The 24,736-nt window shown below is 34.0% G+C and overlaps 1 protein-coding gene across 1 annotated transcript; it reads right to left on the reverse strand.

The window, feature by feature from the left end:
- Positions 1 to 612: 612 nt before the first annotated feature.
- LOC114320274 (AP-1 complex subunit gamma-2) lies at positions 613 to 21,410 on the reverse strand. The gene is made up of 18 exons (XM_028267409.2): positions 21,008 to 21,410; positions 16,807 to 17,109; positions 16,517 to 16,658; positions 15,096 to 15,269; positions 12,614 to 12,793; positions 11,598 to 11,752; positions 11,241 to 11,331; positions 9,315 to 9,478; positions 8,805 to 8,859; positions 6,339 to 6,461; positions 6,142 to 6,237; positions 4,454 to 4,581; positions 3,660 to 3,764; positions 3,275 to 3,534; positions 2,345 to 2,593; positions 2,074 to 2,249; positions 1,423 to 1,527; positions 613 to 1,094 (listed from the first exon to the last, which is right to left on the reverse strand). The coding sequence occupies exons 1-18, from the start codon at positions 21,037 to 21,039 to the stop codon at positions 999 to 1,001; spliced, it is 2,634 nt and encodes an 877-aa protein (XP_028123210.2). The 5' UTR covers positions 21,040 to 21,410; the 3' UTR covers positions 613 to 998.
- Between the last annotated feature and the right edge of the window lie 3,326 nt (positions 21,411 to 24,736).

Consider the following 24,736-nt stretch of genomic DNA (forward strand, 5'->3'; position numbering starts at 1 on the left):
TCCTTACAAGTCAGTTTTCAAATGTAAGCTGTATTCAAATTATTCATATAATTTTGTATCAAAACCATTCACCACATCGATCGAGTATGGGATGAATTGAGTACAATTTTGCAATTCAAGCCATGAATGGGGAGAATCATACACGCTATGCAAGTATCGGATCAAAACCAACAAGATGTCAAATTGTCAAATATCGTACTAGAATAAACCTATAAATTGGAGTAGAATATCTAATAAAGGTCATCAAAAAAATGGACGCGCTATTAGCCATGTGCATATAACTCTCTTAAGCATATTCCCTTTCTAAGTTGAATTTCAAGGATTAAATATCCCATCTTTTGGGAATTCCATTTTAACTGTGTATCAACCCAATAACAAAGGCTAAATAGTATTCACCCAAAAAAACAAAGGCTAAATTCTTACATGGCCCTGAAAAAAAAAATATATAGTAGAAAATTTATAAAATACAATTAAATGGACACACGGCCACTTGATGTTTATTTAAGAAGTGAGACTGAGAAAACTTTGGATGTCACTTGTTTGTTTTTGGATGACCTTTGAAACACTCCAAAAGCATTCCTCCATGGCACTTCCAAAAAACAGAGATTGAAATTTATGATTCGAATTGAATACATATATTACATTTTCGCATATAAATTGGTCTAACAAAATCTTGAATAATAAAGCAAGTGGGTTGAAAAATCGCAAATTCTGCCACCAAGAACACCTCAAGTTATCAATTCGACACACAAGCTCCACTCTGCACCTTGGAGCAAAGATTTTAATTTTCGAAAATGAATCTTATCAATGTACAAAAAAAGCACCTTCAAACCGAAGAAAATGAGTTGCAAAATGAAGCCATCCAAGATATCCCAGAACTCAAAATCACTCAAAAGTTCCGACTGCTACTACTAACACTACAGACACGGAGAACACTTCTCCTGGTAAAAAATATGAGCTCGTGCATCATCTTTCACAACTTTCGGAACTATTTGATCTCATAATCCACGGGGGAAATTGTTGATTTGTCCTTCCTCCAAAACCTCTTTGTTATTGACCTTGTAACTTATCCGTGTGCGCATGACAAGGGATTTCTGAAAATAAATGAAATATTATATAGTATCTGAAAAAAAATTAAATAGCTTAAATTCTTAAGATGGAATATTGCAAAATGAAATAATAGTCAACAGTTTTCCATACGACCAAAAAAAAAAAAGGTGTATTTTTTTAATACACCCTGAGCCTAATCAGTGAAGTTAACAAGTGCTTAAAACCTAGTTCACAGAAACTCATTCATCAAATCGAAAAACCAAATCTTAAAAACAGTTAAACAAAAAATTGTGTAATACAATAAAGCCTATGATGAGTGGAAACTGGTTTAGACAATGAACAAAAAAACGAGGGAAGATACGACAAACATACCTTGCCATGTTGGCTGTTTGTCACTCGCAAATCTTGTGTGATTGACCCATCACCACTTGCAGCCAAAGTATTACCGCTAGCTGGATCTAAGTGCAGTTGAAGAAACTGTGGGAAGAAAAATCAGTATAATCACAGCAGCAAGCTCAAGAAAAAAATATAGTAGTTTTATGCAATTTGGCCCCCCAACTTAGTAATTGAACAAAGCAAATTCACTATCACTGAGTAAAGAACTAAAGAATTATGCTAATGATTTTGCAAGTCTCTTTTATTCATGAGAACCGAAAATCCTACACCAACACTAAGAAATTTTTGCAAATTGCATGAAAGGACCCTTTTGAGGGATATGAAGCTTTAAGTAGTGAATTTCTGAACTTTTACAATCTAAAAAAAGGGTGCATGAGAAGATGAATTTGCAAATGCATATAAAATGCCTCGAAACATATATATTTTTAATTTTCCTTCTTTACAGAATGTCAACTAGCCTTGTTACTACATCAATTGAGTGAGAAAATAAAAGACATGAATCAAGCATAGGCTGATATGCAAAAGATTATGTAACGAAGGAGCTGGAAGTCTGCTTATGAGTTGAAATGTAAAAGAAAAATAATACGGTATGAACAAGTTTAGAAGATGGCTGTCATCTGGGCTTACCTTTGGAACAGCTGCCTGGAAAATAAAATCTGTATAGACATTAGGTGACTTATTTGTAAAAGTAGCCTGGATTATTGTTGTTTGTGGGTTTCCAGGTGCCTTCGAGAAGTTGAACATTATCTTCAAGGAGTTGGTCTCGAATGCAACTATTGATGGATACGCAGGACCATTGTCTTCTGTAAATTGATAAAAAAAGTATATCAACATTTAAAAACAAATATATATATATATACACATGCTAACAAAGTCCAAGTATTAGTGCAGGCTATACCACGCGCTGCCGGGTTAGGAGCAAAGCCATCCAACAAATCCATTACAGGAGAACCAACAGCTGGAAGAGAGGCTTGGCCAGAAAGTGCAGAAGGTGAAGACAATCTCTGTAATGTATTAACAGAAATCTTGTTATCTAGACTGGAAGATAAAATGTCAGATGTAGATGGGCTGCTTTGAGCTGGAGGCGTCCCAATTGACAAAAGATCCAATAAGACATCTGTGCCACTTTTTTGAGTCTGACTGGTACCTAGAACACCAGATGGAGCTGACTTAATAAGCATGGTTGAAAATGACATCAATTTAGTGGCTGGGAATATAAGAAAAAGAAAAGAGAAAACAATTCAGATACAAAATGGAACATTCAACACTAAGTGAAGCTTTGGCTAGTACCACTAGACTAACATATATGATATAACTGAACAGAGAGTTGTTATCATAAGACACTGACAAAATAGCATGCATTCTACGCAAATCAATAGTGTGTACAAATGTAATTTGCCAAATCCTCTTAATGTTGGTGGATGAACAATAAGTGGTTTTGAATTTAATTGCTTTCGGCTTGCGAATATTCCAATCACCTGAACCCAACTTATCACCTGCTCTGATTAAAATAAAATGCACAAATATGATAGATCATAGATGTATCTGCCTTTTTCCTCTTTTGTGAATGATTAGATAATGAGTTCCTCTCGTAAAATTTTTAGATTGGCAAGTTCCTCATAATAATGCACATCAAAATGAAAATCAGAACTATAGAATCTTAATAATGCCATATGTTTAGCAACGCTAAGCCTTTCCATAATGCAGCTGGAACACAAAAACAAGATATCAATGCTAGCTGGAGACAAAAGTAGTAGAAATTTTACAAGATTCATGGGTATTCATAATTAAAAAAAATAGTTATTCCTTGATGCAACCCAAAACTAACCTAATTGTGACAAAGCTGGTGCTAAATCAACCCCAAGAAGATCCTGAAGAAAATCACCACCAGACGAGCTAGGTACCGGAGCATCGTCTGAACTTAGATCTAGTAAATCAACAAGAGGAGCAGCACTGGGTTTTGCAACTCCATTTGGAAGATTAATTGCAGCTCCATTCGAGGTTGAAACGGTTGCTGGCAAAGAACCAGCCCTTCTTCCACTATAAGTTGCCTCATCGAGAACTGGCATCTTTTCAACAAGCAAAGACCTGCACACCATTCATCCGGCTGCTTTGTAAGATACAAAAGGAACAAAGTACATTAAATTTTAAAAAATAATTATAAGACTTGAGAAGACTAAAAACAGAGATTTTAGTAATGAATCAATGCATACCTGATATTCTGATGCTTCTGGATAACTGAATTAAATTCAATTGATCTCTGCTGCAGTTCAAGTACAAGACTTCCCTTATATTGAACGATTATATCCTTAATCCTCCTACAACAAATATTAACAAGACTTGAGATTTTTTTTTTTTTTTGATAGGTAGAAAAGGCTTGAAAATAATATTATGCTCATATTTTAGGGAATATGCTACAAGATTATAAACATGGGATATAAAATGTCGAAGAGATATTTCATTCTTAATAGTAATCTGAAGTCGTACAAGTTTTGTAACAAAATTCAAAAGGCGTAGGTCAATGTAGGAAACAAGATATACGGCTATATATACAAAAACAGCAGATTGGAGTCATTATAGTTAGAATTATAATGCTAGAAAGACGAGTCAAAACCTTTTCATAGAGAGAGAACTCACAAAAACTCCACAAAACCATAGAAAAGTATAAAACACTCCAATTTTTAGCTGCTCAGCAGCCAAATATATTGGAGAACTATGACATAAAGGAGCAACTGGAAAACAACAACACAGGAATTACAGGTCCAAGTGGAATTAAATGGCCATTTAAGACCAACAGCAAAACCTCATCAAATAAACTGGAGAGCTTGAAATATTTTAAACTAACTTGAGTAACATTATATCTGATGCATTCAACTAGAAGCATTTTCTAAAATTTAACAAATTCTGCAGGGATTTAAAAGGCCACTGGAAATACATACATCTGGCAAATTGCATAGAATAGATGTCATCAACATTTAATGAAGAAATTAAAGAATATAAAACATACTGTGAACAAACAGGAAAACGACAGGACAGCTTTAACAAAGCAATCAAACACATCGCCTGAGTTGTAAGATCCGAGATATGGCGCTTTATAGCAATCTCTATGACATCCACTGCATCAGACTCTGTCACCTGCATAGAACAACCAGGTTGATCACTTCCTTCCAAGGAAAGAATACTATTCACCTTGTTTGGTTCCACTTTTCTGAGTTAATTTTTAGAATTTTGTTTTGAAAAGTGTTTTTGGAAAATGAATCGTTGTTTGGTTGTTCCAGTTTTTTGAATTTTGGAACAACAATTCAAAATTCCCTCCAAAATACAATGACTCAGTGGGATGCTAAGATTTTGGGTCTAATGTACAACAACCAACCATTCAGCAATTAAAAAAAAAAAAAAGAAGAAAGAAGAGAAGAGAACAAGTCACGTTAGAGAGAGAGAGAGAGAGATTCTGATTTCATGTGGTCCCGCTCTATTTACAAACTGCTAAAAAAGAACATCAAATCACCTGACAGACAGAAGAAGAAAAAAAGTATCCGGAAAATTGGATTTTGGAACTTTTTTTGGATTTTGGAACTTTCTTTGGTTTTTGGACTTAACCAAGCAGAAAGTCCAAAATTTCCTAAAAATTGAGTTCAGAAAATTGGAACCAAACATGTTGATTGATGCCAAAAAGAAAATATGACAGGCAATAATACAACCTAGCTGGTCCAAGCATCCATCTTTAGCCACAAATCTATTCCATTATCATGTTACAGATTACTGGATTAATTTGTTGCTTTGGTAGAAAATCATCTATGGTAGTAACAGCTTAGAAACTGAAACTTCTTAGGCTACCAAAGGTTATTTCTCTCTCCTCTCCTTGGCCACATACTTAGCCCATGCATAAGAAGCATGTAGTAAATGCAATCTCAAATAATGACATGCAAGTTTGTGATAGCAAATGCTTGCAAATAATTAAGAGAATGAGATAACTATTGAAGAATTTCCAATGATTTGCAGAAGATGTTTTAATGGACAGTCAGTCAGGCAAAGAAACCTATTATTGAAAAGTAAAGACACAAAAATAAAGTGAAGACCAGATTGGCCTAATGCTTCTTCTGATCATCAAACCAGGTCTCCAACAAGACTAGGGGGAAAAAAGAAAACAAAGCTTAGAACTTTTCATTATCAGTCAATACAAGGAGTTCAAACCTCCAAAGAACATCTTTGTAGTAAATCAGTCAACAAATTTCAAAAAATATTTCTCTACTCCATTGAAGAATTCGTGATGGAATTTTTAGGCTGTAGATTCAAAAGATTTTTGACAGGCAGCAAGGTGTTGTGTGTTCAACATGTTACTATATTTTTGCTTCTAATCAATGAAATGATAATTTACATTCATCTGACACATCAGACTGAACCAGAAAATGAAATAGAAATATCTTTGATTTCATACCATATGTCAATCAGTTGCTGGATTTTTTATTAGATCGTCTAAAAAATAATTTAATACTAGTTCCTATAAACTGATCTTATTAGCCATTTAGAAATTCTAATTCAAACTTTGAAGAGTATTGCGACAAAACTCAAAATTGAAAACTTCAATTAGTGCGGGCATAATGCCTTCTAGTTATAACATATGCCACCACCAGATTAATGGAGATCAACCACAACAAAATCCAAATTAAGCAAAATTTGCATAAGCAAACTTACAGTTATTGGTTCTTCTATACCAAGCATTCCAGCATTATTGACTAACATTTCACCATATTCTCCAATGCACCAAACGGCCACTCGAACAAGACTTTCCTGAGAAAGATATCAAAACAATTTTCCACTTAACTATTCAAGGTGATGCAACTTCTGTAACAATCTCTTTATCCTAATACAGAAAAAAAAAGTTGAAGTACCTGATCACCTGATGTTTGGACTGCTTTGTAGAGAGACCGTACAGTATATCCATGGAGGTTAGAAGCATTGCTTATCACAACAATTAGGGCATGCCATACTTCATCCTTTACAAAACTTCCTGCCTACTAAGCATATCATAAAGATCAGTACCTTTTACCAAATGGACCAAAATTACATCAAAGAAAACTAAAGGTATACATTCTAGACAACATGGCATGAGAAAATTTTCCAATAAGAAAGAAAACTGTTGAGCAGCAGCACCACCGGTGTGTTGCAGAATTATATATACAATCAATATATATAATCAAGCTACACATCTGCCGGTTCAATGTGAAATCATACAGAAAATACAAAACACTTGGATCTAGAAGATGATACAAAAACAATTTTGGTAAAACATGATCATTGACAATTGCATATTCTGTAGTATGCAAGGTCCTAAAAAGCGGCTACGGTCGCCGTAACGGTGGCGGTGGCAAGGACGAGGTTGCGGTAACCGGAACTGTGAATTTTTTATTTTTTACACAATTTGAAAAAACTTGCCGATACGCATTTTTTTTTCCTTAATCATATTTATTGGGTTTTAAAATAAATATTGATCAATTTTTGTAAATTTTTTAGTATGATCCAATATATTTCATATTTTTAAATCACTATAAACTGAGTTTTTTCCATTTTATTTTAATAATTAATGACTTTATATGTCATAAATCCATATTGTGCTTGTGGCAAAAAATTTTTTTTATTGGATTTAGATGTATAAAATTATTTTTTTAATTATTATACTTGTGGAAGCATATGCAAATTTTCACTTGAATAGTTTTAAAAAAATAAATTATACATGCTAATGTAATCATATAAAAATTAAAAAATAAATTATAAAGAGTTTTTTTTTTTTTTTTTGGTTTGGATCACTTGAATATTCATTCTCTTTTTGGATAAAAAAATATATAAAAAAAAATATATGTATTAATATATAATTATAGGTGTCATGTTTTCTAAGTATTTTACAAAAAAATCAATCACTAACTACTATATATAAGATAAACAATGACAAAAGTAAGAGAATAAATAAGAACTTAAATATATATATATTTTAATCAAGCCAAATAGATAATGACTACACTTATTATTATTATTATTATTTTTTTTTCAAGCAACATATAGATAGACACACACAAACAAAATGGTTGAGTAATAGCAGCTGAATAGAATAGCATAGGTCTTACAACTTCAACATATCAACAACATATTCTTCATCTTCCCTCTTCTCTCTCTATCCCTCTTCCCCCATTTTCAGTTTTTTTTTTTTGTGTTTTCAAAAGAAGCAGTTTGGAACCGTTACATAACAGTGTGTAACAGGCCGTTACGGCACCGTTACAGCCGCTACGGCCAACACACTTGTGAATCTCAATCACTGTGCAAAAGCCGCCGTAACGGGTGGCGGTAACCACCACCACCCGTTACAGCCGTTACGTAACGGTTGCAGCCGCTTTTTAAAAGCTTAGTAGTATGTCAGTAGGCCCTCCATTACCTTAGTCACTCTGCAGTAACAAAGCATCACATGAGCATCTGGAAATAAAAATAAATGCAATCTAGAACTAAAATACCAGGAGCATTTAGTACAGCTCACTTGTGCCTTACAGATTGTACAGAGGCTGCCATGCCACAGATACATCATCCGGCACATGCCATGCTACTATAAATAGTTTAGTAGGCCTCTGCTCTCTATACGCTACAGACTGCAGCACGGGCATTTCAAAAGGGGAGCCCTGACAAGTATTTTCTCACTTAACTGCCACTCTCTACCTCACTATGACTACCTCACCTCTCACCGACTCCTTAGAACTCCCCGCCATTTGACATTTTATTTCCACATGACCAATTTAAATTTATTGGCACTAAGAAAATTTTATAGAAGGCCTACTATAAGGCCAGCTACTCCATATGATATTATAATTCCTGGCAGTAAGAAAACATGGCAACCATATAATTAATGATTAAAGGGATAACAGACAAGACTAGGAAAATAAACAATCAAAACTGAATCCATCTGTAACAACTAATAAATTAGCCACAAGATGTGAGAAAGCCTTTGAAGATGATCATGTTATGGCAAAGGCACCACAACATGGAGGCTAAAATGGAGTCAGTCAAAGGCAACACAACAAAATGGAGAAAGTCAAAGAAGATCTTGAGATTATGAGAAACTGACTACACATCAGAACCCATGATGTGAAAACAAGTGTGGCCCTAAAATATAAGAGAATAAAATATAAAAAGATTTTATTGACACCATAAATACACTCGATTATAATATATCACGAGCATTTAAGTGTGAAGACTGAAGATAAGCCTCCAAATAAATATATATATTTTTTTCTTTCTAAAAAGAAATGTGAATACAAGCCTCAAATATATATCCTAAAACCAATAACTAGAATGACCAGCACTTTAATTCATACCTCAGAGAGAACCTTGAGCATCTGATCAATGTACCAAATTTTGTCCGTGGAAAACCTATAGCAGAAAATAGAAATTAAGCAGCCTAAACTTTAAAAATATATATATATATAGGGCGGTGATTGAGGGCCCGAAAGCCGTGCCCCGAATTGCCCGAAATTTCCATTTCAGGTAAAAAAAAAAAAAAAAAAAAGGAAAAAAGAAAGAAAAAAAGAGAACAGTTTCCAAAACTGGAAATTAGGGGTATTAGGGCCAATTTTTTTAGGGCCACCAATCATTTTCCATATATATATATATATATATATTAGACGAGAAAAATAATATACTTTAATTACTTATGATTCTCAGCCAATCATATTGATATATCTTAGGTTGCAATTTGTCCTACTTGATCGAAGCCCAACCATACATTACATGTTAAGATTACATCATAGAAATAATTTCATACCACTCTGCAAGGTTTCAACAAGAAAGAGGTTCAAAATTTTAAATAAAACATTCATACCACTTACTTTTCAACAATGGAGCAAGTTTTGGCAGTAAGATCTCCTTTGAAATCTTGATCACTTACTTCCAAATATTCAATAAGCTCTTTTGTCAAAGACTTTACATTGCTTTCATTTACAAGAAGATACACAAGTTCAAGGGCCCTTTTCCGAATAGAAGCATCTGAATCCTGAAAAATGTATAAGCAAAGTCAAAATAACAAGAATGCACCAGACAGTCAAGGGCTATGCATAAATTTAAAGCCAGAACTCCATACTGGATATCAATGGAAATCATTAAATTTAATGGTTCAATTTGTAACAAAATAGCATATAAACCAATAAAAAATGCCAAAGCAAGAAAAAAGCAAAATAGAGTATAGTAACAAACATCATTTCAAAGAATATTATGAGAAGAATATTAAAGATATGAAAACATTTTCTAAAAAATGTTGGCATGAGCAATATGTTACTTCTGCTATAGCAAATGCACTGGAATAAGTTTGTGCACCAAATCAGCCAATGCAGCGAAGGCGGAGCAACCACTTTTATTTGTCAAAGCAATGAGATCTAGAGCACAAGACAAGCATGCACAGAAGACAGTTTATTAAATGAAGAAATATGTTCAAACATAGGAAATATTGAGCTGAAATCCCAGGTGCTGGAGCCACTCCAATTGCAAGCCTTGGGTAGCCAAGGATTGTTCAAAACAAACTTTCAGAAGTGAACTGTTCAATTCCTTACCAAATGGTTCAAGACTTTTGATCACAAGTTCTCAGTTTTATTATCATTTAAAAATAATAATAAAATTAAAAAAAAAAACTTTTTTTTTTAATAAATAAATAAATAAAAGTGCCAGAGATCTGGTAATCCAAGTACATGCAAAGTATACCCAAGCAAAAGAAAATAAAAACAAAAGCCACTCAAAAAACCAATAGAATCATATAATGTAAAAAGTCTCCCTCATCAATATTAAGAAAACAATAAACTAAGCATGAACTGCATCAACTCAGAACCTGGCACATGCCCAATTATCAAACGATCTCCTATCCCTCTCCCTCCAAATTCACAAAACAAACCTAGAATCCATATGCCAAACCTAACCCTACTTGCCAGACACCACCATCAAGAAATTCCAATACAAATGCTAAAAACACCCACTGAACTCCAAAAAAGGATAAATTACCTTCCATAAATCTATTGCCATGGGCAATACAAAAGAAGATGATTGACAGTCTCTTCCTTTTTTTCAGGTACAGATTGACAGTCTCTTATTCTTTTTTTTTTTTAGGTACAGATTAACAGTCACTTCCAAAAGAAGATTATTGTTAAATTTTATTCATAATTAAAAAAAACTCCATCAAAGAGCAATAACATAAAATATTGAAGTGTAAATGTAGGGTCCAACTAAGGTAAAAAAATTGTGGTTTTGGGTACCATACCGAAACAAATTGATAAGTATGGTCACAATATGTGGTAAGTAGGTTCGGTTCCAGTGGTAAGTAGATGGTCACATTGTGTGATAATCATTATCAGTTTCAAGTGGTAAGTAGGGTCACACTGTATGGTAAGTAGGGTTAGTTCTAGTGGTAAGCAAGTAAGATAATGAAAACTATGCTTTCTGGGAAAACCACCTCGCGTTTTGTATCCAATTTTACTCATACTAATCAATGGCTGGAAATTTCCCTTAACTAGTTCTAACAGTTGAGAGTGCTTTTTGGATATGGTACCCAAAAACCACTTTTTTTTTGTATCGCGGTAAAACCTACATATATAATTTCTCTTAAATTTTCTATGTAACAAGATTACATGAAACCTCCTCATCTTTTCATGCATTGGTTTCTGAGCTATAAAGCCACACCTAGTATGCAAGTTAAACAAACTTGATAGGCTATCACATAATTTTAGGAGTCTCCTTTTGGTAAAGAAAACTTTAATGGGGCTTTCCAATACCTTCACACATTCCAAGATTGTTGCCCGATGCCTCTGCACTGCTTGTGTATCTACTGTAATAGCTCTCATCAGCATGTTCAACGCAACATATCTGAGAGAGAAGGACATGATAAACTGTGTCAGTTTGAATATCAGCAAAACATTATAGAGAGGGAAAAAAGAAGAAGAAAAAAACGTAAAGGCACATCTAGATTTTGTTAAGTAACAAAAATTATGAAACATAAAGATTGAAACCATCACAAGGGTCAATGTATGAGGAACCATGAAAAACAATAAAAAATTAAAAAAAAAATACATGTGAAGTTATCAACCATAATAGTCATGCCCTGGATTAATGCAAAATGAATAAAGAATGACCTGATATTGTTGTCACGGTTTGACAGGAATCTTCCCAAAATATTGATGGCAAGCACCCGCAAGCCGCTGTTGTCTTCAATGCTCATAATTGTTTCAACACATTCATATAAAATGGCATTCCCGGCATTTTTGTTCGACTCGGTTTTTGTTGCAACCTAGAAAAAGAATACAGCAATGTCACCAGTACCATTAGACTTTGTCTATGAACAGGGTACATTCTCTGCATTCATATTCAAGATAAATATGCTCATCTACTTCGAAATTGTAAGAGAAATAATAGAAAAATAATGATATCCACACTCCACTTTTAGCCTCACACTCCACTTGTGAGAGGCAAAGCACAAACAAAGGGGTGTGGTAAGCTTAAAGTGTAGTATAAATATCATTGCTATAGAAAAATGTTGCATATAACTGATTAGAGCATGCATCATCAAGTCAAAAGAGAGAGAGTATTCATCAATCATGTGACGCATAAAAAAACATACGTATGCACATCTTTGTAAGACCACAAGATAATTTATTTTATCGAGCATGCAAGAGCACAAAGCATGCATTATCAGATCAAAAGAAACAGTAGTCATCGATCACATGGTGCATAAACAAAACATGTATGCAAGAACACAGAGCAGAGAAGATTGCCATTGAGGTAATATATCTCATTGAGTATGTGTAATTGCAGACCAAGGTACTGAGCAGTTGAGAAAACAGGCAAGAATGCATGTAAATCATTTGGATAGTTACAAATTTAGATAATATGTTGAGAAATAAGAAGCAATAGAAGAAAATACTATAAAAAAAAAAAACCCCTAGATTTCATTCACCAAAAGTAGCATCATAGCGAATTGCCAATTCAACCACAAATGAATTTCTGGTTAAAAAATAAATATATAAATAATCAGAGTAATAATACATAGTAAATAATAACATACAAGACATTGTCAATAGTTTTATACACTTTTTCAACTAATATAGCATGAATTGATTGCAGGGGCAGGGGAGTACAAATAGCAGCTGACCTGAGCAAGAATGTCGTTCATGCAATCGCTAGCATCTGCATCTCCGTGACCCAATATGCGCAAAAACCTGAGTAATCTGATATGGAGAAAAGGATCTGTAATCCCAGAGATGTCATACTCAGGTGCATATGGACTGTTCGCAACATCCTTTAAAGATTTGACCACAGCCTCTGTGCATTTCTACAATCACATAAAAGATACAATTCTAGTCACATTGAAAAATTGATCAGATAATCAAAACATGAGACCCCATATTTCTAGAAGAAAACCATATGGTCAAATTATTTCAAGAAGAAAACTTTCTGTGACCACTAAGACATCAAGTCTTTCACTACTAAAATTAAATTGAGAACAGTGGTGACAGCAAACAAATGTCATTCTTTCATAGCAATGAGAAGATTGAATTACCTATATTACCAAGAATCCAGCAATAGTAGTTATAATTTCGTTACAAAGTAGTTCTAGAGCCATTAATAACTGAAATTATCATCCTCAATCCACAAAACCCAGTCCGAGACTATAGGCACTCAAACAAGTAAGTGGATCCACCTCTCAACTTAGAGATTCCTCAACATGTACTGCCCAAGCCCATCATCTGTTATAGATAAACAAAACCAAAATATTCTCTTCTGCAGAATAAGTCTAAGCCTTGGCGTCCTAAATATTTATAGGAATTCCAAAATTTGATATTTCCTCAGGAGCTTCCTTTTACTCTCAACTCTCATGGTTTCCACAGTAGTCGTACTTGTAATCTTTTCATAATGCTCCTTAGAAAACCCTAGCCCATTAGAAAATGTGGGCTTCTATAGGATGATTGAATGTCATTAGCCACAATTTTCTCAAAATCTGTGGCAGGTAGAGAGAAAAAAAAAAACTGAATTCATGAAAGAAAAAAGAAAAGGGCAAAAACAAAATGAAGCAATTGCCCGAACCAAAAAGCACAAACGAATACCAGCATGTACCAAGGACCAAGACTGGTTTCAAAGAAAAGGCGTTTGGGCACTTAAGTTATATTTGAGCAGTGAGTAAGCATCTTGCTTGGATATCTGATGTGTGCAAAAAGCTCACACTGCCACTGCAATTGCTCAATATTTGCTCAAGTTATAATGGATGGTCCAATACACAAATTGCATGAACTAGAACGGTAGTTACCAGTCCATGCCACAAGTTAATAAGTAGGTTATCAGTCAATGCAATAACTCAATAATTGAGAAACATACATAGAGAACTCCCCCTACAGTAGTCTGGCACAAGGAGTTTCAACCATGATGGTCAATTAGTAGGATAAGGATATGTTCATTTCTGTTGTATTCCAATTCTTACAAAATGGTCTTATTATTGCATAGCCGGCTGCACATACCATTTCCTAGACATGCATGGCAAGGTAAGACCAAAAAAAGGCACCTATTATAAGTAAATTTATGCAAAGCAAAACATGAATCTAAACGTCCAGCAATCACTGGCATTGTAACTAGCACTTGCGGTACCCTATCCGGGGGTGGGGGGAACAAAAAGACAACCATTGAAGTCCTAATTTGGAGCCTCATCACTAGTGAAAAATCAGTCTTGATGTAGAAAAATGAATTTGTAAACTGGATAACCAAAACAAAACAAAAACTTTTAATTCTAAATCTCAGTTCAAAGATTATGTACTATGGAGTTGGAAGGTTCAAACAAACAATGTAAAAAATATAGATATTGACTTGTTTCCAGCATGGTCCATACAAACAAAGAGGAACAGGACATATAATCATCCTAATAATTTCATCAGTACTTTTACAACAAAAACTCATGTAAAGCTCAACATGCCACACATATGCTTGCCTTTTCCTAATTACAAACAGGGGCGGAGCCAGGATTTCTCTGGTGGGGGAGCCATTTCGCCAAAGAGAAGGCATAGGATAAATCTATTGAGCCGTCGATGGATCCATTAGAGTTTCATTTGATTAAATCATTATTAAATATTACTCAATAGACGTCAATTGGACCAATAAAATTATAAGAGATTAGTCTTAATTAAATATTATTTGTATGAATTTTATCGTTAAGGAGGTCAAAATGTAAGAATTTATAGATAAACGTTAAGGTAATATTTGGCAATAGTTAAAAGAATCTTAATATAGTTAATCTTTGATGCAATACCCTCAAGTACATAAAGTTTTACAAATGATTCCATTAAATACATTATAGAAACTCACAAATAAACTATACTGTTTTTAACATGGACTGGATTAAATTTTTTCAATAATGTTACAAATTTTTTTTTTTTTTGAACTACAATAATGTTAGAATGATCATCATTTTAACCACAATTTGTAATATATAAAAAAAATTTGCAAAAAGCATACATATAAAATGGAGATTTTGCAGAAGGTTGGATGGGCTAGGACCCCCCTGACCCCCCCACCCCCCGCCTACTGCCTCCGCCCCTGATTACATTGATTACATATACAGAATATTGTCTACATCATGGTCAAGTTACCTTTCTAAAATATTCAAGAGCCTCTGCACTGGTTGTACATAGATCTATGCAGAGCTGAAGTCCTGTTATTAAAACTCCATGGTGCTTTTCCTTAAGTAAGCCAGCAGCAGGGTTTATAAAATTTTCTGCCAGGTCCGGGACTTTCTTTATAATCCTAATAGAGCACAGTGCTGCCTGCATTACATGGTGAATTGAGTACACAACTACAATAAACAAAAATGATAGGAGAAGAGAAGAGAAGAGAAGGAGAAAAACATAAAGATCAAGCAGTACAAAATTTCACATTGGTCAACTGCATAATTTATGTAATGAAACTCAAGCCATCTAATTGCTATCTTTTAACTTCACTTTCAACAAAGACAACATCCAAAGCAGTGCATATTGCGAATCAGAGGGAATGGAATGAAGACTCTACTGGAAGCAAGAAGAGAAAAATTATCATCTCCTGAATCATTTCCAAAGATGGGACTGATTGGTGAAAGAAATTAGCAGATACAGGAAAAGCAAATTGCACCAGTGACTACATTCTGTTTTCTGGCATGAAAACTCATATAATCATGACGTTTATTGGCAAGGGGAGGGTTACCCCTAGTTGTGTAGCTGATCACCGATGGACCAAACATTATAACAAAAACAAAAACAAAAACAAAAATAAAAATAAAAATAAAAATAAAGAAACAAACAAACAAACAAACAAATCAGTAACAGAAAGGCAAATATATGGGAAATGAAAGAGGCAATACTCTTATTTTAAAATTGATTCAATAATGAGAAGTGTTTCTATCACAAGTACGAGTACATCCTTCAAAAGCCTGACAATCTTAAATTCTAGAGAGAAAAAAAATAATCAATAAATAAAATTGTAGAAAAATCTATATAACCTACAAAAAATAACCAAATCTTAAAACTCTATAATTAGCAAGAAACAAAATTTGATTGTAAAAAACCATTTCAACCAGCTTGGAATTAGAAACATTTTGGAAACAACGTTTCAGAAACATAATGGAAGCAAAATAAATGAATAAAATTGGAAACATGTGGAAAGATAAATTCTAAAACAAAATCTATTAATAATTGAAGATAATGACTGATTGGATAAGGTTCTCAAGGAGCCCCTTTCTGTTCATTCAAATTGCCCACTGAGAGACATTTTGACGTACAAGCAAGGTTTTAAAAAGTGGCCGCAACCGTTACGTAACACTGTTACGTAACGGTTTTGGCGGTTACCGTACAAGTAACGGCCCAAGTAAAATAATTGGTGAGGGTGAATAGCTGTAATTGCTTCTAATCATCAGAAAATTTAGTACTCCTACCACAGTCCCCCTGCAACAAAATCTAAACATGCAAATCCAATTTACGCATTTCTAGAGCTATTAAATTATTTTCAAATGGATTGGAAAATAGCCTATAAAAAAGCTTACTTTCTTCCGAATATTTGGATCTCGGAATTGTAGTAATCTTTCAACTTCCGGTGCAAGATCACGTGCCATTTCTGCAGAACATATATTCCCCAAAGCACAGAGAGCTAGTCCCACAATATACTGGTTGGTGTGATTAAGATCTCTGTGCATAAGTTAAGGTATTTGAAGGAAATACTTATAAACCAGAAAGAGAAGTATATCAATGATAAATTTTTTCATCTTGAAGAGACAGTTACAATAAAACCAATAACTAAATTCCCATAGTAAAAATAAGCACTCTCATAGGATACTGCTTTAATGAGTTTGTGACCAACATCAGTACTTCTTGTCTTTCATCAAGAAGTAACATAAGGCCAAGATATCCTATCCTCTTCTCAGGAAATCCAGCAGATGCAATTAACTTTAGGCATTCCATTTGACCAAAATGTGTGGGGTAACCAAGCATGTGAATGAACATGAGCTTTGCTAGATTCCGATGCCTGTACTCATTATCATTTTCACTAACTGCTGAACGAATTGCAGCACACTCTTTTCTTACAACAGCCCGCTCTTCTGCTGCAGTTTTACAAGCACGTATAGCCCGAATCATGTCCCTGAAATGGAACAGTAAGTGTACCAATTCATCACTGATGGGGAAAAAAAAAATAGAAATAAACAAAAACACAACATCACAACAATTTGATTTGCACATTACAAATCTGTTTAAAGTATGCATGAGTATGCATGTACAACCTGACTAGCCTGACAATAAATACCCAGATGTACAAGTATAGAGGTACAACCTGACTTAAGGAGGAGATAGATTTTTTCTAAGTGAATAAGGAGACATAACAAAAAACCGCAGAAAAGGGAATGTCAAATTAAGAATAAGAAGCTTCTCCACTTAATTTAAGAAGCCAAGTTTCTCCCCGATTCTTAGAACCCAGGTCATGTAATCATAACAGACCTAACTTGCTAATATTGAGTTATTCTAATGCTACCTGAGGTATAGCGATGGTGGACTAAGTCTCACATAGATTGTTGTTTAGGCAAATTGAAGATCAAATCCAAATATATATATATATATATGTATGTATGATCCTGCCAAGTTCAATACTGTGCCATTGTGCGAGTGTGATTTCATCAACAAGGTGAACGGGTAACAAGATTCAGTGATCCTATCAAGTTCAAAAATATGCTGTTGTTAAATAGTGATTTTATAAGCAAGGTGAATGAGTGGCAAGACTCAAATCTATTTCTCCATAAGTCCATAACTCTTTTTGGACAACAAGTTGGAGGCATTACAGAAGGGTGTACAAGTTTGGAGCAGTGAGATGACGAATGGAAAAAGAAATATATGTGTAAGAACGGAAGGCACTTTTCAAGCAAAATCTAAGTCACCGGGAGTGGGAGCGGAAGCGAGAACATCCTTTATAAAAATAGCTTGCAAGCGAGATTGTCTTCAGAGCATATATACATATATTTCAATATATTTATATATTATTTTTAATATTTTATGCATTGATTTCTTATATACAAAAATAAATAAATAAAAGAATTACACAATTCCATTTGTTAAGAAACAAAATGCAAAGTTGTACACGGGTTCCAAGTTGGTTTGTCAGTGAGATTGCCTTTCTAATCTATCATTGGTTGCATGTTTGATTCCCCGGTTGAAACTTTTTGACGTATTAAATTGGTTGCAACTTGCATGGCGCAGGCAGTGAAAGGGCATAGCAGAACATGTGGCACAACATAATAAATTGAAATTCAATTGGTTAGTAAAATGAATATTTGACTCGATAAAACTGAGAATTTGACCAAGTTTTGAACCTAGTCCGTCAGTTTGGGTGCTAATTCGCAATTCCAGCCACCATTATAGGCAAATTAGGTGACTAAGGTAGCGTTTGGCTCACTAGCATGCAATGGAATAGAATGATCATTCCATCAAAATGCTCATTTACATGTTTGGATTTAAAAAATAATGACAAAATACATTACAAACGGAATCATCATTTACTATTTCAAGCGAATAGTCATTCCAACCCAGGGAATGATCATTCCATTCCATTCCAACTCATTCTAATGAACCAAATAAAGCATAAGTGTAAAACCACCACTTATATGTAAAATGGAGATTTTATGCGACTCTTAATAAAAACACTGTGTGATTGGATAATAGGAGATTAACCTGGGTTGAGAAAGAAAAAAAGCCTACATTAGGATAGCACTTTAAGAGTACAGTTAGCACAAAAGCCCAGGCAGGTTTAAAAAGGGGTGTGGAAGCTTAGATCGCAAGCATTTTAAGGGTTTCCCTTAAAATGATGTCCATGAAAGAAGCTCGTGGGTTGCATTGGGTGGTCAATGCCCTTCTATTTATGGCATAGCAATGGATAGGAATGCTACAATGGCTTATTATTACTTTTGCAAATAAGGTACTCAATTTTATGGGATATTTTTTTTTACTATGTAACGTTAGAGATTGGGAGGTGGCAAAGTTGATGAGCTCCTTGAGAGGTTGTATAGGATGTCAAGTATTGAAGTGGGGTGGGGTAAGATTTGATGAAATAGAGTTTTCTAAATGAAGATGCTTTCAGGTGAAATCTTTTTCAGAGGCATTGATTGGTCAATACATTTCCTCATTTCCCTTGGAAATCAACATAGGATCAATAGCTCCACCCAAGGTGGCCATTTTGACGTGTGGTGCTCATGGAAAAATCCTTACTATTGATAATTTGGTCCATATAAAACAAGTGAATATGAATTGGTATTGCATGTGCAAGTAGCGAGAAAAATCAGTGAATTGTCTTCCCATTCACTGTTGAATGACAAGATAGATTTAAACATCGATTTTCTCTTGGTTTAGATGGAATAGGTTTTCCCCTTTGGAGAAATTGAGTTTCTTCATAGTTTAAGAGAAGCTAGTGTAAAGAAGAGGATGAGAAAGTTGTGACTTTTGATTCCATTATGCATGATGTGGATCATTTGAAGGAAGAAGTATCGTGCATATTTTGATGGGACAGAAGTTCTATTGTATAGTTTAAAAGAACATTTGCAAGTTTTTTATGGTCAGTAGTCCTGGAGTCATTAACCTTTTCCTTAATCAATTTTTGAATTTCATAGAGCTTTTTGGCTTCCTGACCATAAAGCCTTCACCAACTTACCCATTTATCCCTAAAATCTAATTCCTGCAAACACACCCTTCCTTTACCATTTGTCTTAAGCACCAAAACCAATAAGCACGGCTCCCCATATTTGAAGGCACTTGCACTCTACTATCTTCTAGCCCCCTCATCGACAACCCAATAACAAACTACCTCCTTTGGCCTGGATTGCCTAGTTTAACTCTTATTGCACAGTCATGGCATTAAAACTCAAAAAGTTGCAACAATTATCGTAAACCTCTCCACCATCCCCAAATCACCGATCATCCTCTTTCCTCACCTTTTGAAACGAATCAATAGTCTTCAAAATCTGATGTACAATCTTCCTCATGGCTCCCTCATATGGGATTCATCTCTCTCTCCGTAAGAGAACTTTCCTTGTGTATTGATTCTTAGGCAGTGCATAACTCGGCATCCAACTATCATCCCTAACCAATATTCACTGTTTAAGTTGGAATCCTAAACAAATAATCACCTAGTAATTTGTCCTCCTTAAATGCCTTAATCTCTAAGTGAAGCAGTTGTAGGGTGCTGAGACCAGATCCCCTGTCCCCGTATCCCGAACCACTCCTCTACCACACAAGCAAGCCTAACAAGACTCAACATATGGTACTAGTTTGGGACAAGGGTGAATGGGAACAAAGGATCCAGTGAGGTAGGGTGCTCTGGTAGAACATAGAGTTTAAGAGTAGGATGATGTGTTGTGTACAGTATATTGGGAACTGGATAGTAATTGGTTATTTTGAATAAAGCAGCACAAAAATATATCAAGGCAAAGGTGAAAAATGAGATAATACCAAAAATTAGGCACATCAGATGGAAAATTAGCTTTCACCATGGTAGTAGTAGTAGTGACTAAGCATTCCTACTTCAGTTGTTAATGTATAAAATGTTGCCATTGTCAGTAGCCTAACCTTTGTTGAATTCATTTACTTGAGCCATTTTCTTTTATGACTTGTACATTTCCTCTAACTTAATGAGTGAAATTGCAACTAGAAGAATAAAACACATCCTCAATTATGAAATCAAACTGCAAATTGAAACCCCAAATTGACAACTAAGTCCAACCCTAGTTCAGTAGATTAATCCGCGTCAACAAAATAAATCCCACACATTTCACTGATTAATTACAACCAAACACTCAAGCTTTCATACCCATAACAAAATTACAAAATCCCCAAATGTATTCTTCTTCAATTTCAACAATTCAATAGCACCAACTACCAATCCCATTAATTCCCAACAAACCCAGTAAAATTTAACCTAATTAAGTACAAGAAGATTATTCCATGGTTGATCTCAGAAACATGAAATGAGATGCAGCAAGATTGAAGATTTGAATGCTCACCTCAGACGCGTACCGGAGGAGAAGGGATTCATGATTGGATCCGTATTGAAAGTCCGCGAAAGCTCGATCAGATCCAGTTGCCAAGACTAGAGAAAACTCGATCGATCCACGGGTGGACCCAATTGATTATCAACAGTGTGTATATATATATGAATAAATCTATAGATAGATGAATCGGCAAAGCTGGGAATTCGAGATCTGAAGGGTTTGAGAGATTTGGATCTGAAACGAGACACAGAGAAAAAACTGAATATTTATATATATCTCTGAGCCTGAGGAGATGAATATATGAAATGGAATGACGTCGCTCCTTCCACTTGCGGTGGAATGCGCTCTGCGTGTGTTCTTCTTTTCTTTGTGAAAACAAAATGGGGTTAAATTGTATTTTAACGTAGTGTTTGGTGACTGGGAAATTTATAAAAATTTTATTTTTATATTTAATTGATTGATTAAAAATATATTGATTGATTAAAAAAATATATTGATTGATTAAAAATATATAAAATTTATTGTTGTGTATAAATGGTCATTTCATAAATAAAAAAATTATAAAAGTGGTTTTTCATAAAATGAACAATAAATTATAAATAACTATTTGAAATTTGCTTAAAATATAAATTGTTTTTGTGGTTTGAAAAATTATAAAAACTACATTGTTAAAAATTTTATTTAATATAATTAATTGAATAAATGATATTCATAACTGCTCTCATATACAATGATAAAATTATGTAAATTATTAACTAAAATAAATTTATGATATCATCAAAAAACTGTTAATTGACTTGATAATTTATTAATCAAATGAGTCATTTGTTATGAATTTAGAATTTCAAGGAATTAACCCAAGGGGCTATAACGACTTAGTAAGGCCTTGAGGCATAAGCGTTGCGGACTCAGGATCTATTTTCCTCGAAACTAGTCACCCAGGCGACAACACATACAGTTGGTAAGACAAATTTTCCAAGCCTAGATAAATCGTACCCAGTGTCAAGAGTGTCGATTCGAATTCTCATCTATGTGCGAGTCTGCGACTTATTACTACATAGTTGAGTGGCCCTACTACGTAACACCACTTAAAAGTTGACCTTTGGGACATCGACTCTTTATGATTTTTTCCCAGAAGTCACCTCTATGCAGTTAGGCCTATAGAAATTTAAAGGGGTTGGATATAATTTTAGAACTACATAGGACAAATATTAGATGGTGTATTTATAATTTACTCTGAAAATAATAAGGACCAACCCTTTAGTTTGTGTTTGTTTTACTAAAGAAATTTTAAAAATTAAAAAACGTCAAAATGTCTCATTATATACGTCAATTAATTAATTTTTCTTTCACAACTATCTATTCAATTAAAACCTTCTTTGAAAATGTAGACTTATAGTCAAACAATCATTGCAAATTATCAATTTTTTATTTTTATTTTTTTATACGTCTTTTAATAAAATCTAAAAAAATACTAAAACGTCAATTCCCAAACACTCTCTAAAAATACATTCTCAACCTATTGACTTTTTTCCTTCCATAAATAACGCAAAAGACCACCAAAAAAAAATGCAAAAAATGGCAAAAAAAAATCAAATTCTCAAATGGGCACTTAGGGTCCTGTTGGCAATTGATTTTTTTAGTCAAAAAAGCACTCTTAAAAAGTTATAAAAAAATAAAAATAAAAATAAAAAACTAAAAATTTATACAAAAAATCAAATATTCGTTCTCACTCTTTTTAAACTCCCCCTAAAAAAATATTTTCAACGCATTAAAAAAAATGATATCTTCCAATAAATCATATCTCACAAACAGTTTTACCGATTGGTCCTAAGGTTATCTCTATTATTCTGATTAGTCCTATTAATGGGAAAATATCTTACCAGTTGATCCTATTTCCTTTGTTTAGTAACATTGAGTGGTCAATTATACCCTTCCGTGTGTGTGTCGCGTGACATACATCATTCCAAGGCAAAAAGCATAAAGAGCCTTAGTGTACTTTGTTGATGTGTGGCACCCATTGTGTATGTCACGTGACATACATCACTCAAAGGCAAAAAACATAAAGAGCCTTAGTGTACTTTGTTGATGTGTGGCACACATTGTGTGTGTCACGTGACATATTGTGTGTGTCACGTGACACTCCAAGGCAAATAGTATAAAAAGTTTTAGTGTACTTTGTTGATGTGTGACACCCATTGTGTGTGTTACGTGGCATATTGTGTGTGTCACGTGACACTCGGCAAAAAGTATAAAGAGCTTTAGTGTACTTTGTTAATGTGTGACACCCATTGTGTGTGTCACGTGACACTCCAAGGCAACAAGCATAAAGAGCCTTAGTGTACTTTGTTGGTGTGCGGCACCCATTGTGTGTGTTACGTGACACTTCAAGGCAAAAAATATAAAAAGCCTTAATGTACTTTGTTGATGTGTGACACCCATTGTGTATGTCACGTGGCACACCCTCATAAAGAGCATGCATCTAATAACATCTAAATGAGGACATTAAGGTCCCTCAAAATATCCAAGGACTAAACGGTTTATTAAAAAAAAATTGGAACTAATTGGTTCATAAGTTTAACATTTGAGATTTATTGATAAATTTTTCTTAAAAAAATCATTTTCCAAACCACGGGACGGTTGTGCTTGTGCATGTAATTTAAGTTGTTTATTTATTTTTCCAATTATGTAAGTCAATAAATATTTATCTTCTCCCAATGTAATAATTTAGGATAAATTACACTAATATTTTTTTGAGATTTAAAAAATATATATTGAGTTTCACAAATTAGGCATAGAATTAAGCTCTATTAAGGGTTTTAATTTATTCCTATTTTCATTAATGATTCGTTAAGTCATATGAATAAAAAATAATATTATTTTATACTTAAATGTATATATATATATATATATATATTTTATCATTACGTTTTATAAATTAAAATATATATTTGATGGGAACTAAAACCAAAGGAAACTAAGCTAGCCCATATGGTTGTCCCTCCAACAATAGACATGGCAAAAAATTCCAATGCATTATCAGCTCCAAACCCTTATTGGTTCAACCCTAAAAGGTTCATCATTAATTTAGTACGTTATTCTCCTCTTCCTAGTTCCAAACCTAGATTCTATTTTGAGAGAGAAGAGAGATACGTGGGAAGAACACAAAAAATCAAAGCGACATCGTTTTGATAAAATATTATCTCATTCATCCATTCATGTCACTTACGATGTGGCAAGTTCACAATTAAAGAATTACAAGATTAACAGAACGGAGGATTCTTGACTCGTTTGAGGGCTCACAAGTTGGTATCTTAATTGCTTGAGATTATAAAATTCCATTCAACCCAAGAAAGAAAGAAAAAAATGTCTTTTCTTTTGTCACTGTCATCGTCATCGTCTTCTTCTCCTCTGTATACTTCTTCATCGACATCTTCTCCTCCGTCTCCTTCTAAATCTCAAAGCTAATGAGTGGAAAAGTGCTAATAGTAGCCGTACCCCTTTTTATTTGAATAAGCCACTTCTTTGGGTCTCACTATCAACCAAATTGTTCTCCACATTTTTTTTTTCCTTTGAACTCTACCATAATCCCAATTATACCTATTTCTTTGGACTTTTACCTCGGCCAATCCATTCATATTGCAACCACCATCCATCGCTACTTCCTAACTTCCGACGGCCATTTTCATTATCTTCCTATTTTTCCCCGTCATTCCCTTTTGTCAATCCTTTTTCTTAGCC

The sequence above is a fragment of the Camellia sinensis genome, chromosome 5 (assembly GCF_055761805.1).
Source record: "Camellia sinensis isolate YWXY chromosome 5, ASM5576180v1, whole genome shotgun sequence".
Lineage (NCBI taxonomy): Eukaryota > Viridiplantae > Streptophyta > Magnoliopsida > Ericales > Theaceae > Camellia > Camellia sinensis.

Excerpts from the sequence above, each read along its gene's own strand:
- LOC114320274 (XM_028267409.2), bottom strand. The coding sequence starts at position 21,039 with ATGAATCCCTTCTCCTCCGGTACGCGTCTGAG. Across the intron at positions 3,765-4,453 it reads CGTTTTCCTGTTTGTTCACA|GAGGATTAAGGATATAATCG; the intron begins GTATGTTTTATA and ends TATTTGTTGTAG. Across the intron at positions 1,528-2,073 it reads TCCAGGCAGCTGTTCCAAAG|TTTCTTCAACTGCACTTAGA; the intron begins GTAAGCCCAGAT and ends TTCTTCCCACAG.